The sequence below is a fragment of the Parus major genome, chromosome 5 (genome assembly GCF_001522545.3).
Source record: "Parus major isolate Abel chromosome 5, Parus_major1.1, whole genome shotgun sequence".
Taxonomy (NCBI): Eukaryota; Metazoa; Chordata; class Aves; order Passeriformes; family Paridae; genus Parus; species Parus major.
The window spans coordinates 60,613,236-60,632,707 of record NC_031774.1 but is presented as its reverse complement, the minus strand read 5'-3'; the positions used below and the strand labels follow the sequence as shown (position 1 = coordinate 60,632,707).

Sequence of the window (19,472 nt, the reverse complement as noted above, 5' to 3'; positions counted from 1 at the left end):
TGACACTCAGAGGACAAAAAGCTCTGGTGACACTCAGAGGACAAGAAGCTCTGGTGACACTCAGAGGACAAGAAGCTCTGGTGACACTCAGAGGACAAAAGCCTTGGTGGCACTCTGGTAGCACCGATTTAAAGCCACATTGTCACCCTGTGAGTGGGCAGTGGCCCATGGTGAGCAGGATCTGATCTCTGTCCAACCAGGTTTTAAATCAAACGTCTGAGACCTCCCCAGGCTGCTGATCCAGCGCGAGCTGAGGTGGCAGGAGGTCACTGCTCTCCTGTCCTCTGAGTTCTGCTCCCCAGACATTCCTGTCACTGGAAAACCAGACAGGAACTCTTCCAGCTGCTCTCCTGTGGCAGTTCCAGAGTAATTCCCGAGGATCCATTGTCCAGCATGGTCTAGAGGAGGATGGGGACAGAACAAGACAGCTATTTATGAGAAAAAACCCCACAACAACAATTTCCTGAGCCTAATATGTTCGTTCCTTGTGTATTTGGGGTGTTTTTAGTTCTACTCGAGCTCTCGGAAGTCCTGATGGATCAAATTCCAGCTTAATTAACGGATCAGACGGATTAATTAAATGCCAGAGAGCCGCTGGCAGAGGCAAGAAGCTGCCAACAGAGAAATCCTTCAGAGGCGCTCTGATCCCGTTAAAACATCCCTGCCCATGGAGGCGGGATGGATCCCTTCCCAAAGTATTCCATGGTTCCAGGACAATCAGAGGTGGACAAGAAGCCCCTACAAGTGGTGGCATCACTGCTGAGCTCTTCCCTGGGGATTTTGGGGGGCTGCTGTCACTTCCCTATCCTTGGGAGCCTTTGGGAAACCATTTCCTTGGAGCAACTCCTGTCAGCGACAGGGAAAAATCCTGGGAAAACCTGGCCAGGCTGCTCCACATGGATTCATCCTAATAATTAGGATCAAGCAGAGCAAAGGAGTGTTTGAGCAGCACATCAAGAAATCATCCAAACTGGAGATCACCCAGAGAGAACCTCCCCAAGGAGCTGTTGGAATTCTCATTATCCAAGGAATTCAAACCCAGCCTGGCTCAGGAATATTGAGGAATCGGCGCTGTGCCGGCTGAAGGGAGAACGAAGTTATTTGTGTGTCCTACTTCTGCAATATTTATGAATTTGAAGGGCTGAGTGGCCGGGATTAATCATCCTCTGCCCGAGAGCTGCAGTTTGGGCCCAGCTCATGATTCACGGCCTGACGCGATGCTGGAGTTAAGACAGGGCTGAGCCGGGGCACAAAATGGATTTGAGGAAGATCATTCTGCCCGGGAAGGGCAGCGAGGGATAATTATTCCTGAGGGATAATTGTGCTGCTGCTGTCTGTAAACAGAGGCTGGAACTGCTCAGCTGCTGTGGGTTTTTGGGAGAAATGTTGAGGAACGCCGAGGAGCTGCTGCTGGAAGAGGTGAGAGAAGAACCCAAGGAAAGATTTGCTGATCCAGGAAAATGATTGGAAAAGCAGCTGAAGCCAAGAAAACTCTGGAGAATTTCCTTTACCCTTTCCATGGCTTTTCATCCCCATGGAAGAGGGCCCATCAAGGCACTGGTGAGGAAGGGAAATGGAATTCCTGTCAGGAATTCCTGGCTGGATTTCACAGGTGCTGTCCCGCCATTCCAGCTCCTGTGTTCCCCCAGTCAAGGTCCCAATTCCAAAGGGGAAATTCCATGTTTTCTGGAGCACAAACCACTCCTAAATGCACATGAGGACACAATATCCACCATGGATTTTATGGAATCACAGAATCCTTTAAACTGGAAAAGCCCTCCAAGATCACCAAGTCCAACCATCAACCAGCACCGTGGCCACCACCAGCCCCAAGTGCCGCATCCACACATTCCCTGAACGTTTCCAGGGAAGAGAACTCCCCTGCACAGCCTTTCCACCCTTTCTGAGAAGGAATTTTCCCTAAGATCCAATTTAAACCATCTCTGTGGCCGTTTCCTCTCACCCTGAAGTGATGGCGAGGCCTTGGACAAAGAGTCCAGTCCTGAGGGCTGGGATGATCCTCATTTTTGGACAAAAACTCTGTCCAGGCAGGGAAATAATTCCAGGATCAGTGCCTGGAAGCCAGCACTAAAGCCCTAAACCACCACCTTGCTCTGCAGCCAGGGGAAAGAGGAACATTTAAAAGCCAGAACATTCAGAGCCAGCAGCAAATGAGGGAAATGAATTCCAGAGCTTTTGCAGGAGCCGTGCCGAGGAGCACCCAAGGATGAGGAGAACCACGGGATGAGGAGTCCATCCTCTGCCACCCCAGGGTGTCAGCTCCCAGAAATCCTGCTGGAATCAACCCAGGATTTATCCCAGAGAAATCGGATTTCCCAAGGGAAAACAGAGCAGGACAGGAAGGAGCTCCCAAGGATGGAATTAAGGAAAACTCCGCACATTAAGCACGAAAAGGGAACTATAAAAGACAAAGATATTTAACAAAATACGGCGTTTTTCTGTCCCTCCTGCTCCTTCCCAAGATAAATTCCAAGGATAACAGCTCACCAATCCCATCCATTTGCTGCAATAACCAAAGGCCTCTGTTTCCTGAGGGCGCCGACAACGATCCACTCTGGACGGTGCTTAAGGTTTACAAATATCTTAATTAGCCACTAATTACCTCCCAAACCCCACATCCTCGTTATGCAACCGGCTGTGATTCCAACAAACATTCCGAGCTGGAATCAAGGTCTCTTTCATGTCTCATCAAAGCAGGAACAGGATGACCAGAGGACTCCTGTGGCACCACCAGATCAAGGCTGCAGGTCCTGGAACGGCAGCCTGCAGCTCTAATTAATTCATTATTTAATGGAGAGCTGATTAGCTTGACAGGGAAGCCCTTTTCATATCACAGAGCCTCACACGGAGCAGTTCTCCAAGAATTTCTCTGCCTGGATGTAGCAGAATTTATGGAAAGCCAAATTTCTCCCTAGAAGTATTGGAGCAAGATGGGATAGAGGAAGGTGGCCCCTCAAACTCAAAGACCCCTTCCAATCCAATCCAAGCAGTTCCATTATTCCATGATTCCACAATTCCATGATTCTGTGAGATCTGGAGGCCTCCAGGCTGCCCTGGGGATCCAAAATCCGTGTCCTGCTGAGGGATGTTCCCATCCTGAGGTGGCCCAAGCTCAGCACACCCTCAGGCTCATCCTTGTTGGATGTTTTTCCAGGTGGGACATCTGGCTGTGCCCACACACACGGGGTGGGAATGAGCCACAGGAAGGACTCCCTTAGGAAAAGAGGGATCAGCGCTTCTGCCAGACCTGTCTGTGGCAATTCAGAGCAGCAAAACCAGGGAATAAAGGAAAATACCCCCAAATATCAAATCTCTTCCCTGCTCAGTGATGTCTCCGGGGAAATGGTAGAAAGGGAATGAGCCAGCAGGGAATAATGCTGATTTTTGGGAACAGAAGCAGTGTCCTGACACAGAGCAAACCATCCCAATTCCAAAGTTGATTCTTCCTGCTTCAATCCAATATTTGAGGCAGAGGAAAAATCCCTGGCACAGGCTGACACCCTCCGATCCACCTCTTCTTTTTTCGCTTACCACAAACCCACTTTATCGAGGTTTTTGCTGCTTTTTTAACATCTCGGTGCTTTTTTAGCATCTTCTGCCTCTAGGTTTCCATGACATGATCTCACATCTCCCGAAAAACCCAGCCTGGCTCTCAGTAACATTTGCCCAGGGTGGGTTTTATGGATGACAGGGCTTTTCTAGGGCAGATATTCCACGTTCGAGTCTTGATTCCCACTCTTCCCTGACCTATTTTATTGAGATATGGGGGGAGCAGACAGGGGATTACTTCAGGTCCATTTATGTAAGATACTCAGGACATAAATCCCTGGTTTTCCTGCTGAAAATGTCAAGGGGAGAAAAAAAAAAATAAAATATTCCCGATAAACATGAGCCATTCCAGAACCACACATCCCTTCCCAACCTCCTGGAGAATTCATGGATCTCCTCCTTCCTTAGGATTCGACACAGCCCCTCCTGCCCCACTCCGGGAGGAGCTGCACAAACACCAGGAAGAGGAAATTCCCCCCCATCCATCCCAGACATCCAGAGGGACGTTAATAAATGCCTGCAAGTCCTGGCATTTGGGAAATGTGTTTGTGCCTGGGCCTTCTGTTCCTAATTAGCAGAGCAGTAATGAATCTTGATGAATCAGTAATGACCTTCAAAGCACTGCAACTATTTCAGCTTCCACTTGGCTGGGTAATGAAGTCATTCCAAGAGCAGAATTCCTGTTCGGATGCTAAAAAAGGCTGAGCTCAAATTCCACGTTCTCTTCCCCCTTTTCCTGATTTTCTGGAGCGTTCCAGGACAGGAAATTTAAGAGGTGACGGAATTCATCGTTTCCTGCAGGGATTGTGGCGAGCTGACAAGAAAGGCCAACTAATACAAGTTTCCAGGAAATCCCATCGGTTTTCCCAAGGATTCCCAGGGAAGTCCAGGGAATTCAGTAGTTTTTGGATGCATGAGTGCACACACAGAACTGTTTGCTCCACCTGGGCAGGCAGGTGACAAAGTTTGCATGGAATGCTCATCCATCATTCCAAAGTTGTTTTTTTCCCCCCTAAGAATCCTCCTGGATCTTTTCCTGATAGTAAAATCATGGAATCATGGAATGGTTTGGGATGCAACAGGCATTAAATCTCATCCAGTGCCACCTCCCACTGTCCCAATGTCCAGCCCCAATGTCCAGCCTGGCCTTGGGCACTGCCAGGGATCCAGGGGCAGCCACAGCTGCTCTGGCAATTCCAGCCCAGCCAGCAATTCCCAATTCCCAATCTCCCATCCATCCCTGCCCTCTGGCAGTGGAAGCCATTCCCTGTGTCCTGTCCCCAGTTCCTGATGAACATTCCCTCCCCGAAGCCCCTGGAATGTTCTGGGAGGTCTCCACACAACATTTTCCACCACAGGGCTCCTTCACCCACCCAAACCCCAGCCCGAGGAGCTGCTGCTCACCTGTGCTGCTGGAGATGTTGACATCGATGCTGATGTCTGAGATGCCGCCTCCCTTGAGGGACGCCACGCACGTGTAGGTCCCGAAATCCGTGAACTTGAGGTCGATGATGTCCAGGTTGGTGGTGCCGGGGGAGACGTCGGGGTCGGTCTGGGTGATCACCATCCTCTCCGAGCTGCGCAGCGGCCGCCCGTTCTTGAACCAGCTGAAGGTGAGCTCCTCCGAGGGGATGGCCTCCACCTGGCACGAGATCTTCACCTCCCGCCCGATCTGGATGTTGTCATCTTTGTGGTACGGGTCAGGGGTGATCCAAAAGCGTCCTTTTTTTAAGGCTGAAACACCAAAAAAAAGAACAGTTTTCTGTAATAAAGCAGAAATCTGGCTTCACTGGAGGCCTAAATGTGTTTTTTAAAGGGGCTGCAGCCACAGGATTTGATTTTATTCCCAGGAATCTGCACAGCACCAACTTGGAATCATGAGAATGAACCAGCTGGAAACTGGCACAGGATTGAATTCTGAGACATGAGCTGAGCTTTTTTTGTGGGAAAGGGAGATATCAGGTGGAGATTTTATCTGATTTTAGGATGAAACACTGGCACAGGTTCCCCAGAGAGCCAACGGATGCTCCATCCCTGGAAAAACTCAAGGCCATGAGTTGGACATGGCTTGGGACAGCCTGGCATGGTGGAAGGTGTCCTTGCTCATGGGATGGAATAGGATGAACTTGAAGGTTTCTTCCCACCCCAAAAACCCTGGGATTCTTTGGTGGAACCCCTAACCCTAAACCTAACCCTAACCTTTGGATCTTCCAAAGCTCGTGTTAAACACATGGATAATTTTCCCCCAGAATCCCAAATCCTGATTAAATTCCATCATGGATAATGCAGCTCTGAAGTGCTGTCACCTCCACAATGGAAAATAGGAAGTGCCAGCACCTAAATTGGGCTGAGCTGCTGCCAACCAAAATAATTCCTGAGATTTCAGGGATTGTTTTCCATATCTGGAGGGATTTCCAGGCTTTTCCTCATCCCTGTCCTGTCAGAGCACCAGAAAAGGGGAACCCTAAAATCACTGATACAACCAGTGAGGTCACCTCAAATCCATCTGGAATCTCTCCTGCATCCAAGACTATTCACACCTCCACTACAAATCCAATTAATTCTCTACCTCCCACCAGAGATAAGGAAATTTCGAGGTTCCAGATGGGAAATTTTGGGGGGAAAACCTACACAGGGACACAGCATCTCTGGAAAACCTCATTTCCCACCATCTTCCTCCTAAAGGAGCATCTTATCCTGGCATTCCATCCTCAGTCTCCAAGAAGAAAATTTTCCTGCATCTCACTCAACTCAGCTTTCATTAAATGAACCCAAAACTCCCCCAAACCCCACACCCATTGACATCAAGGACCTGAGGGTTGGGATGATCCTGATTTTTGGGAGAATGCTTCAGGATCAGCCATTTAACCTCTCCAGCACACAGCTTTTTGAAGAACTGAATGTAAAATGCTCCTGACACAATCCTAAAATCCCTTCTTCCCCAACAGAGCTGTGCCAAAGGATGTGTCTATAGGTTTAGCCAAGCTTTTTTTCCATCCAGATGGAAAACAAAGCAAAAATACTGATTAGAAATTGTACAAATCCGCAGGCTGGGTGGAAGGACTGAAGATAAAGATTGATATCCACCTTTCATGGTGATTTCTTCTGCTAGGTTTCCCAATTCCCTGGGTTTCTCTCCCCGTTCTCTCTGTCCTGGATCCATTTCACAGAATTCCACAATGGTTTGGGTTGGGAGGGACCTTAAATCCCATCTGATTTCCACTTATTCCATGGCAGGGACAGCTCCCACTGTCCCAATGTCCAGCCCCAATGTCCAGCCTGGCCTTGGGCACTGCCAGGGATCCAGGGGCAGCCACAGCTGCTCTGGCAATTCCAGACCAGCCAGCAATTCCCAATTCCCAATCTCCCATCCATCCCTGCCCTCTGGCACTGGGAGCCATTCCCTGTGTCCTGTCCCTCCATCCCTTGTCCCCAGTTCCTCTCCAGCTCTCCTGGAGCCCCTTCAGGCCCTGGAAAGTTCTAGAGATTCCATACTTTAGACAGTACTAAAAAATCTCCATCTGCTCCATCCACGGGTGGTGAAAATTTGAATTCAGACTCAATTTTGCTTATTCCGACTCAGTTTCATTAGTTCCAACTCAATTTTGCCTATTCAAACTCAATTTTGGCAATTCAGGCTCAGTTTTGCTAACTCAGACTCAATGTTTGGTAATTCGGTATCTCCTTGAACAACGCAACTCTTTGGGACTTGCAAATTCCACGCTGGATGAGCACTCCCAGCCCCTGGAAAAGGATTTACACTTCCAGAACTGGGAAAAGAATTCACATTTATTTATTTACTTGGTTGTCTTTTCTAAGTTGGGGGAAAAGCCTGAATTTGAGCTATTTACCCTCATTCCCACAGGGAAGGAGAGGCTTCTTCCATTGAGGAAGGCGAACTTTTTAAGGAGAGAATGGAAAATTTGGTGTTTTTCTAGGAAAAGCATCATTTTGGATGCTGCTCCCTAGCTCCAACCACATCTTGAAGTATCCAATGGGTTGACTTTATTTATTCATTTATAATTTAAGTTATTTACATTATTCATTTACTTATATTTACTCAAGGAAGTTTCATGGCTTTAATCAAGATGGAATTTTTTGCACTTTTCCTCACAGAGCAGTTCTCCTTCCCTTGGGAAAGCCTCGGCCAATTCCCAGGAATCAGCACTGCCGAGTCGGAATCACGAGGATGAACCAGTTGGAAACTGCCACGGAATTAAACTCTGAGGCACGAGCTGAGCTCTTTTTTTTGTGTGGAAATAACAGCTCAAACAATGCTTACACACACAAAACCCCTCAATATTTTATGCAGATCCTTTTCAGGCAGGGGAAAACCAAAAAAGAAAAAAAATCGATGGGCACGACCAGAGCGACGTTTCAGCCCAAATTAGTTGCTCATAACCTCAATAAACTATTTTTATTTCTGAGTTTTCAGCAGTTTCTCCTGCCTAGGACTGAACAAAGTCTAGCAGGGAAGTCAGGGTAACTTTCCTTTGTGGAAAAACAACGATTCCAAGGTAAGAAAAGGGGGCAGAACCTCAAAATTTGGATCAAAGCTGTTTTTTGCCAGCAGAAAGGGGGTCGGAACTGGATGGTCTTTAAGGTTCTTCCAACCCAAACCATTCCATGACTCTGCATGAGGTTCCCAAAATCCCTTCAGACCTTCCCGATTTCAACCACGTTGGGAACATCGAAGTTGAGCTTGATACAAAACCACCAGGTAAAGGAAAAGGAGTTTTTGTATCATTTCCTCCATCCAGCAATCCATTAAAACCATGGCTTGGATTTTCCTCATTTGTAGATTCCTGGACCTCTGTTTCCAGGAGGAAATTTCCAGGAGGGCATTCCAAAATGCCAAGAAAATTGAGCCATGCCATGGATTTTGTGTCATCAGTTACATTTTAGGCATCGCTGAGAAGTTTCCATGGGGTGAGACACAGAAATAGAAGAGAAATATAAGGTTAAGGGGTTTTTAGGCAGGCAGAGATGAGGGGGAATGGTTACAAATGAGATAAATGGTTATGAAAGAGATTCAATGGGATGTTGGGAAGGAATTCCTGACTGGGAGGGTGGGGATGGGGCTGGGAAGGAGTCGGGAGTGCCCAAGGCCAGGTTGGGCACTGGGGTTTGGAGCAGCCTGGGAGAGTGGGAGGGGGGCATGGAATCATCTTTAAAGCCACTTCCCACCCAAACCATTCCAGGATTCTCTGATTAACCAGGAAAACATGGGCGATGCTGCTGCAGACCCTTCCCAGCAGATTTTTGGGAACGCCACCAGCACATGGAGCTCTGAAGGAGCAGCAAATGTGCAAATAAATCTGTAACTGTTCTTTGAGACTCAGCAAAGTGCCAGCCTCGCTCCGAAGAGGCCCCAAAGAATGAGGATGTGATCAAAACAACCCGAGATGAAACAACTTTTGTCCTCAAACTCCTCACAAACAGTCCCTGCCCTCCCTCATTAATTATATTTTCAAAGTAACAAAATGCGGTTCAGGATCTCAAGCAAGGCCTATTTGCATTCATCAGGTTCAGCTGGATTTTTCCCACCCCCTCCCTGATCAACCCCAAATTTTCCTTTAATGCCTCAGAACGCTCCTGCCTCACCATTTTTCAGTTTCCTCAAACACTGCCATTAAATACGTCGAGTTCTGCACCATTTTCTGCCCCATTTTTAGGCTTTGACACAAGAATTGTGGACCCCTGGCTGCTTCCCAAGTGGATACAGGACACAGGGAATGTTGGGATTTGGGGTTGCTGATGGTTCTGTCTGTGTTTAACCTGTGACAGCAGGGCCATGGAGCAGCAAAACCCCAAATTTCAGATTTTAACCATCACTTCCCAGAGGAGGTTTGGAGTCATTTCGGTTCTTCCCCTTCATTTTTTGTCAGGGATTTTGTTTTGACCCATTCACAGTGAGCAAGAGGAGAACTTCACCCAAGCAGATGTGGAGCCCTGCACGGTCCTGGAGCAGATCTGGGAGGTTTGGGGAGCTCAGAATCCTGCCTGGCCCTCAGCACCCAGAACGGAAATTTCCCATATTCCATCATGCCCAGCCCCACCTCACTTCCAGGATCCCCCAAAATCACTGGGAATTCTGAGATCTCCTGGATCTCACTGTGAGCTGGGTCAGAGAAGCCAGGAAACCTTTCCTGGTGTCCAGGTGTCCCTGATCCCTTCCTGTTTCCTTCTCACATGTGGGAAAACCAGTTTGTGATCCTGGGTAAGATTCTCCGACTAATTTTTAGGGACAATGGACTGCAGAGAAACAGCAAGGAAATGGCCAAAGATCCCAGAATTCGACCCAGGGTGGATTGGGTTGGAAATCCAGTCCCAACCCCATGAACAGGGACACCTTCCACTGTCCCAGGTGGCTCCAAGCCCAATCCAGCCTGGCCAAACCATTCTGGAATGATGTGATAATGGATGAAACAACAAAATCTTCTCCAGTAACCCACATGGGAGGAGCCCTGCACTCCATATTTAGTTTTATCTGGAATTTCAGCCTAAATGGATTAATTTACTGCCCGAGCCCCTCATTCCCACTGAATAAAAACCCAAGGAAATCCTTCCCCGCTGTCTGGGCAGTAACTTTTCCACTGCTATCAAATCAAGGAAAGGAAAATCCAAGTTTTTATCCCGAGCTCTGAAGAGACACCAAATTTTTGTTTATATTGGCTGTGGGCAACAAAGTTGGGTCTGTCTTCAACATTCTCCAGGATTTCCTTAAACTCCATTATCCAAGCAATTTAACAACTGTCCAAAAGATCTTTTTCACTGGTGATTATCCCAGTGTGGTCATTAAACTTAATTCTTTACATGAAAATAACATTTTGACATTGTTCAGAGCATGAAGAACAACAAAAACTCGGATTTGTTGTTGCCAAAAACTCGCATTTGCTGTCATGGACCAGGAAATATTGGAGAGGAAAATTATGGAGAGGAAATTACAGATTTCTGGCTTAATTGTAAAACTTAATTATGAATCGAAGAGCAAAACCACACCCCAAATAATAGAGTTTGTGGGTATCAGCTCTGCATAATCAAAGTGTGGCACTGAACTCCAGAATTATTTGGGTTGGATGAGTCCGTAAATCCCATCCCACCCCAGCCATGGCAGGGACAGCTCCCACTGTCCCAATGTCCAGCCCCAATGTCCAGCCTGGCCTTGGGCACTGCCAGGGATCCAGGGGCAGCCACAGCTGCTCTGGCAATTCCAGCCCAGACAGGAATTCCCAATTCCCAATCTCCCATCCATCCCTGCCCTCTGGCACTGGGAGCCATTCCCTGGCTCCTGTCCCTCCATCCCTTGTCCCCAGTCCCTCTCCAGCTCTCCTGGAGCCCCTTCAGGCCCTGCCAGGGGCTCTGAGCTCTCCCTGGATCCTTCTCCTCTCCAGGTGAGCATTCCCAGCTCTCCCTGGATCCTTCTCCTCTCCAGGTGAGCATTCCCAGCTCTCCCTGGATCCTTCTCCTCTCCAGGTGAGCATTCCCAGCTCTTGGAGCAGCTCCAGCCCTCGGAGCAGCTCCATGGCCTCCTCCCACACATCCACACCTTCCTTGTCCTGAGGAGCCCAAACCTTGATGCAATTCCGGTCATAAGGACCAATCTGGGTTGGGAGGAAATTTAAAATAATTCCACAACCATTTAAAAAAAATAGAGTAATTAAATAAATAGTCCAAGTTTTTAGATTCCACTTGGACCAGTCTCAAATTCCTTAAATTGGGCATTTAGAATCATGGAATTATCCAGGTTGGAAAAGTCCTCTGAGATCACCAAGTCCAACCATCCACCAGCACCACCCCTCTGGTCACCACTAAACCTTGTCCTCATCCACACATTTTGGGCAGAATTCTGTGGATTGTGACTCCATCCCACCCTTGAGCAGCCTCTCCCAACACTCCCCAAGCCACGAGGAAAGGACTCTCAGATAACCGGGAAAACGCCCCTTCCCGAGCTCTCCCTTCACATCCCAAGACAGGCTTGAAGCAAATTCCTGCTAAAAAAAAGCCCCACATTCCCAACATTTCAGCACCAGCTCCTTCCGCTCCTGTCAACACGGTTTGAGCTGCAAGATTCTGAAATCCTGAACTTCCAGCAGCTCTCCGAACAATTAAGATGTCAAACGTCTTCTCCTAAAGCATCTCCAAACTTTTTAATATCAAGTAATTATTTGGCACTTCCAAGGCCAGATGCATTCCCACTTCCAATTTAAATGCAAATCCCAGGGAGAGACTTCAGGTTTTGTCTCCACTTTTAGAAACCGCTGCTAATTTTGCAAAGAAAAGGATTTTTTTTTATTCCTGTTTTTCCTTGCGCTCGGTTTAATTAGCTCCCGGCTCCTTCGGAGCTGCTCTTTTGAAGGAGGGGGAGGTTTGGATTCCTTTGAATGATGAAAATTTCAGTTTACAACTTGCTCCAAATCTGATCCGTTAAAGAGATGAAGGCGAGATCAAAGGGGGAGAAGCTCAGCGTGGTTCCTCTTTTAACGGCTTTTAGAAGGAAAGATTCTACAGAAATCGGCGGCACCGCGAGAAAAGACGTTGGGGGTTGGGAATAAATGGTGTCTAAGATCTCTTCCAGCACAAAACATCCTGTAATTCCTAGAAATATCCAGGTGGGATTGAGCTCACGACGTTCCTTCTCTGGTCTCCAGCTCACGCCAGGTGGTTTTCCAAGGCCTGAAGACCTCCAGGGATGGAAATTCCAAAACCTCCTCCCATCCTCAGCTCCCAGGAAAAGCCAGGAGCTGTCCCAGTGGTGTCACTGGGTTTGGAGACAGAAATTGACATGTCCTTACATTTTTCCTGATGGAAAGATGTTTCCTCCCTGATTTTAAGGGGATACAGATGATGGATCGTAGATGAGATCCCGACATATTCACGTGAGAGTGAAATTCCAAAATCCGCAGGAATTTGACTGAGAAGAAACAGGGACAGCTTAGCAGCTGGAATTTGGTCACTTTTAGAACCTCAAGCAGAAGAAAAAGGGGGGGGAAAAAGACAAAATTTTTCCTAAACTGCAAAATCCCAGCTTGCCAAGACATGGACGCGTGGCCGGAACAGCGGATTGGGGCTGCCCCATCCCACAAGAAAATGGGAATTCAGGGGTCTTGCCACAAGTCAGACAAGGATTGGAATATAAATGAAACCCTTCAGACAAGCTGTCACAACCCCCAGTGAGCTCTGCACTTGCCAAACAAATTACAAAATCTTGGAATGTTGCAGCTGGATGTTTTCCAGGGCCTTTACAAAGTTTAATTCTTGTGCTAAAGCTGTCCCAAAAAAAAAAACCAAAAACGCCTTGCTGAGTTTTCCTGCCCCAAAGTGATCCACTGGAAATCTTCCCTCTTTTCTTTATCCATGAAACTCAGCTCTTCTCCCAGTCTCAGAGGAAACCTCAGCATTCCCAAGGTTTGCACACTGGATTATCCCTGTTCCTGCTTTTGGGATGGCTCAGCAGCTTTGTTGGAGTTCGGGATTTCCTTAGAGCTTGGATTTCTTCCAACATGGGATGCGTTTCCCTCCAACACTTTTTCTCCCACTCTTAAATACCTCAAAACTAGATCAGGATCCTATTAAAATTCCTAAAATTATTTATCAGACAGGGCAGAGACCTAAAAATCCCAGTCCCAGTTACCTGACACAGCAGGAAAAGTCTCTTAAAACACATTTCAAGGGCAGTAAAGCACCTTGGGAATATCAGAAGGAACCACTGTGAACTCATCCTTTTCCTCTTGGTTTCCTCCCCCTCCAAGAGGAGAAAAAAAACCTGGAAAAATGAAACATTTTCTCTGCCAAAAAGAAAATGTTGGTAAAAGTACCCAGATCTTGTCGTGTGCTAACAGCCAGGATCTAAAACAATATTAAAGAACAGCACAAGCCCTGCCAAAACAATTATCAGCTTTAGTAATTAATAACATTAATAACTTCTGCCAATCAAGGGGAAGAATAACCTTTATCCTTGTCTCCAGTGGAATCCCAGGATCACTGAAATTGGAAAATAGTTCCAAAGTCATCGAGTCCCAGCTGTGCCCGATGCCCACCCTGTCCCCAGAGCTCCGAGTGCCACCTCCAGCAATTCCTGGGACACCTCCAGGGATGGGCACTGCAAACCTCCCTGGGCACTTCCAAGGCCTGAGCGCCCTTTCCATGGGGAAATTCCTGCTGCTGTCCACCCTGAGCCTCCCCTGGCCCAGCCTGAGGCCTGAGCTCTCCTCCTGTCCCTGTTCCCTGGCAGCAGAGCCCGACCCCCCCGGCTGTCCCCTCCTGCCAGGGACTTGTGCAGAGCCACAAGGGCCCCCTGAGCCTCCTTTGCTCCAGCCTGAGCCCCTTCCCAGCTCCCTCAGCAATTCTCCAGCCCCTTCCCAGCTCCCTCAGCAATTCTCCAGCCCCTTCCCAGCTCCCTCAGCAATTCTCCAGCCCCTTCCCAGCTCCCTCAGCAATTCTCCAGCCCCTTCCCAGCTCCCTCAGCAATTCTCCAGCCCCTTCCCAGCTCCCTCAGCAATTCTCCAGCCCCTTCCCAGCTCTGTTCCCTGCCCTGGACATGCTCCAGCCCCTCCAGGTCCTTCCAGAATGGAGGGCTCCAGAACTGGACACATCCCTCACGGTGCTCCAGCGGTTCCAGCACAGGGGACAATCAGGACAGTCCCTTCCCTGCTCCCACACAGTTCCCGATCCAATCCAGGTGCCTTTGGCCTCTTTCCCAGCTGGCCACACACGGGCTCAGCTCCAGCCGCTGTCCCCAGCACCCCCGGGACACAACAGGGAAGAAATGTGAGCACCTGAGCACAAGGAGAGGGGTCAGATGAATCCCATCTCCTGAAATCCACCTGATAAATCCTTCCAGACACGTGGTGCCCAACAGGCTCCTCATGATGTCCCCCAGAGCTGCAAACACCCTTCAAAATCAAATTCCAGCTCACAAAAATTCCAAGGAGTCCTAATGAAAGGGCACAAGGATCAATAAACCATCTCCGTTTTTATAGGAGAGCCTTTTATGAACTCATCCATGACCCTCCAACCTGGGAAGAGCTCACAGGCCTGAGCCCGTGGAAGATAATAAAAATAAATGGATTTATTCAACTCCAAAGCTCCGCTTTTTCCCAGATTCATTCCCAGAGCTGTAAACTTTTAGGGAGCACACTGGGAATTTATGGCTGTAGGAGCTCTCCAGGTGAGGAGATCAGGTTTGTTTGGTTAAAACCTTTTGAAATCCCATTACAGAGGGCGTTTCTCCATGGAGGAGATGTCTGTGGATATTCACCAAGGCCTCTGGAATTCTCCAGCCAGGAAATAAGATGGAAAACCAGAACTACTAAGGCTGGAAAAGCCCTCGGAGATCATCAAGCCAAGGTGTTATCCCAGCACTGCCAAGGCCACCGTGGGCCCTCATCCCAAAATTTATTCCATTCTCCCACTTGCTGGGAGTTTTTCCCAGGATACAGAGAGGGAAAAATGGATGGCAAAAAAAACCCCTCCTGCTCCAATTTCATGGAAAATCCAACATTTTAGCATTTTAGAATTCCCAACCAAGCCCAGATGATTCCAGGCAGTGACTGCACGTGCCAGACCCCCATCCCTAAATTTATTCCATTCTCCCACTTGCTGGGAGCTTTTTCCAGAATACAAAAAGAAAAAAGGACAGGGAAAAAAACCCAAAACCTTCTGCCAATTCCACAGAAAACCCAACATTTGAGGATTTTAGCATTCCCAACCATTCCCAGATGATTCCAGGTAACACGTGCCAGATCCACATCCCAAAATTCATTCAGTTCTGCTTCCTGGGAGCCCTTCCCAGGATACAGAAAGAACGAATGGGAAAAAGCTCCTTGTGCCAGTTTCACTGAAAATCCAACATTTTAGGATATTAGAATTCCCAGCCAGTCCCAGAAGATTCCTGGCAGTGACCACAAGTCCAGGTGTGCCATCGCTCACCCTCCTGCCAGGAGTGACCTGCTGGGGGACGACCATCCAAAAGTTTTGGGATAAGGAACAGGAAAGCAGAAGGAAGGCAGGTGTGGAGAACAAAATCCTAGGGTTTTAATTTAATTTAAGAAGCAACAAAAGTTCAATAATTTCCCAATCTGAGCTTCCTCCTTCTATTTTTATTCCTTAATTTTTATTTTTTTTGGCAGCCACGCCTGCAGTTCACACACAGTTTTTAGAGGGATAATCCAGAGGTACTTCCAGAAATCCTGGCCTTAAAAGGGATTTCCCTGGAGTGCTTTTTGTTCGGGAAGAGCTTTTGTGCTGCTGTTGAGCACGGTCATTATTTTCTATTTCAACTGACAGGGAATCCCACCCCTAGGAAAAATTGACTCCGAGGATGAGGTTTCCACTTCCCAGAAGATGAAAGTCCCACAGGCAGAGTCCAATGGAATTAAAAACGTGCTGCTGCTACAGTGGGAAAGAAGGAGGGATCCAATAAAAACGGGAATTGGAGCGGTGGCTCAGGAGGGAATAAATGGAACAGAATGTCCAGGAATGGGATGGAGCCCCCATTCCTGCCGGGATTTAAAGCCCTGTGGATGTGGCACTCGGGGACATGGGGCAGTGCTGGGGGATGGTTGGACTCGATGGTCTTGGAGGACTTTTCCAACCTCAGCAATTCCATGGTTCCATGATTTTTACACAGACTGAAACCCTTCCCAACTCTGCCAATGCTCTTGATTTTAAGCCCTGGAAAACATTTCTGTGGCTCTCCCTGTCCCACTCTGATGTGCAGGTATCCTTCAAAGATGTTATCCAGCATTATCCTCTCTTACTGGATGGAGGATACACCTTGGAATCAGAGAATCCTGGAATGGTTTGGGTTAGAAGGGGCATTAAATCCCCACCAGTGCCAGCCCTGCCATGGCAGGGACAGCTCCCACTGTCCCAATGTCCAGCCCCAATGTCCAGCCTGGCCTTGGGCACTGCCAGGGATCCAGGGGCAGCCACAGCTGCTCTGGCAATTCCAGCCCAGCCAGCAATTCCCAATTCCCAATCTCCCACCCATCCCTGCCCTCTGGCACTGGGAGCCATTCCCTGGCTCCTGTCCCTCCATCCCTTGTCCCCAGTCCCTCTCCAGCTCTCCTGGAGCCCCTGCAGGCCCTGCAAGGGGCTCTGAGCTCTCCCTGGATCCTTCTCCTCTCCAGGTGAGCATTCCCAGCTCTCCCTGGATCCTTCCCTTCTCCAGGTGAGCATTCCCAGCTCTCCCTGGATCCTTCCCCTCTCCAGGTGAGCATTCCCAGCTCTCCCTGGATCCTTCTCCTCTCCAGGTGAGCATTCCCAGCTCTCCCTGGATCCTTCTCCTCTCCAGGTGAGCATTCCCAGCTCTCCCAGCCTGGCTCCAGAGGAGCTCCAGCCCTGGACCAGCTCCGTGGCCTCCTCCAACACCTCCACATCTTCCTTGTCCCAAGTCGGTCTCCACCTCTGAAGTCAGGTGTGGGTGACCAGCAGCCACAAAAGTAGGAAAACATCCAGAAAAAATTCATGGAGATGCTTCATTCATGGAATGAAGCAGAGACAACAAAGGCACACTCGGAAAAGGACACTGAAATTTAGAGAAATTTCAAGTGAAAGAACGACCTCGGTGCCCTGATGGTGCTTTGAGGGAACCAAACATTTATTTCTGGGTCAGATTGGGGGATTATTTTCAAATCCTGGGATTTGGGGTGCATCTGACACAAGATGGGAACTCCATTTACCAAATGCTTCTCCTGCCTGGCTCAGAAGTTTCTATTTCCAGCAAATTCTCTTCTCTCCTCAGCTGCTGTGTGAAAATCCTGACCCATAACAGCAAAATGAGCCAAAGTGAGAGAAAAATGAGGCAAAATGCTGAGAAATAAACACACAAAGTCAACCCAAAATCTGCTTTTCTCTCGTATTTCACTCCTCAACTCAGCATCACTTCCAGCAAAGATAAATCCAAGACTGGAGTGGACATTTTTTCCTTCTAAAGGAGAGTTTTCCCCATTTAACAGAAATAATAAGGGGGAAATAATAAAACTGGGGCTAGGAAGGAGCTGAGCTTTGTTTATTTAATGGGTTCTTCTCATTGTGGACCCTTCTCAGCATTAAAAGGGCCACAGAGCAGAGAGGAAAAAGGGAAATATCCACCTTGAGTGTTTTAATGAGACTTTGTTCAACATCTTGCAGCTCCCAGGCATCGTCTTCTATAAATAAAAATGTGAGGGGGATATAATTATGATTTTTATTATGATGCCATGTCTCATGGGATTTGTGTCTGCAGGGATTTGGGGATGTGGCTTTTCCTCGGGGCTGGCTGGTGCTGTCTGCTGGGTCAATTAAAACACCGAGGTTTCTTTTCACACCAAGTTCTTGTCCTCTTTCCCTTATGCCAAGCTGTTTTCCACTCCCAATTCCCCTTCCCCACCTCACCCCCATGGAAATCCCAGCAAATCAATGTTCTTGAGCCGAGGAATGACAACAGAACTTGGAGAAAAATGTCAGAAATTCAAACACAGTATTCCAAACAAATCCGTGCCCATCTCCTGATCCAGTCCAGGCTGATCCAATGCTCCCACCTGACCCCCAGGACAGAAATAGCTCCTAATTCCTCGTCCTGCTGGGGAATAAGAAGTGAGCAGAGCCCAATAAGATGTGGCTCCCCCAGAATATTCCCACACTGGCTCTTTATCCATCAGTTTTTCCCTGGTCTGATTAATCCCAGGTTATTCTTTCAAGTTCCCACAGCTTGGAATTTGTGTTTCACCACCACTCCCAGATTAAATTGTGGAAAATGAGGTTCAGACGAAGCGTTTGGTTCAGGGAGGTGAATCCCCTCTGATGATGCCAATCCAGCTCTGTATCCAAACCAACTGCCTATGTCCAGGGATTTTCCAGAAGGGAATAAACAAGCAGGGAAAGATTCCCTCCAGCTGGGAACAATTGTTGGGCAAACCCTCCTCTTTTATTTTCACCTCAGACAGACACTTCTCCTGATACCTCTGGGAATTAAAGCACAGGGATCCATCTAAAGCTCCCCACCAGGGAGGACATTCCCAGCCTTAATTTCAGTAACAGCTTCAGATAAGGAGGAAGGAAGGAGGCAATGGGAATTCCAGGAGCTCAGGATGCATCCAAGGACTTTGGTGTTCATTTCATAGAAACCTGGAATATCCTAAATGGGAAGGGTCTCCCAAGGATCATGGAGTCCAATCCTGTCCCTGCCCAGACCCCCCAACAATCCCAGCCTGGGCATCCCTGGCAGCGCTGCCCAAACGCTCCTGGAGCTCCGGCAGCCTCGGGGCCGTGCCCATTCCCTGGGGAGCTTTTCCAGAGCTCATTCCACCCTCTGGGGGAAGAACCTTCCCTGATCTCCAGCCTGACCCCATCCCTGGCCCAGCTCAGCACTCCCTGGGTCCTGTCCCTGGTCACAGGGACAATAAATCAGAGCTGCTCCTCAGGAGGATGACGAAGACCACAGCGAGGTCTCCCCTCAGTCCCCTCCAGACTGAGCAAACCAATTTCTCTTCACTTTGCATGGAAAAGCTGCTGCATCTCCCCAACACAAAAAGGCACCAATCCACCCTTGTTCCACCTCGGGGCTTTGATCCCAGCACAAGAACTCTGGAAGTTTTGGAAACCAACGCTAAGAAATGACCAGAAATCCTGGAATGAGAGAATGATCAAGGTTGAAAGAGACCTTCAAGATTTAGTCCAACCAGGACCATCTGGAAATGGAGGACACCCACAACGTAGAATGTTGAACTTTGAACATTGAACGATGAACCTTGAACATTGAATGCTGAACGTTGAACATTGAACGTTGAACGTTGAACGTTGAACTTTGAACATCAGCTCTTAAATGTTGAACATCAAACATTGAATGCTGAACTGTTAAACGTTGAACATTGAACATTGAATATTAAATGTTGAATGTTGAACATTGAATGCTGAAC

General features: G+C 48.2%; 1 protein-coding gene across 1 annotated transcript in view; it reads right to left on the bottom strand.

Annotated features, from left to right (window-relative positions):
• The window catches only part of MDGA2 (MAM domain containing glycosylphosphatidylinositol anchor 2), a 148,671-nt gene that overhangs the window by 77,296 nt on the left and 51,903 nt on the right, over positions 1-19,472 (bottom strand). Inside the window, exon 7 of the mRNA XM_033515236.1 lies at positions 4,975-5,304. Within this exon, the coding sequence (XP_033371127.1) occupies positions 4,975-5,304 (330 nt within the window). The remainder of the gene's footprint in view (positions 1-4,974; positions 5,305-19,472) is intronic.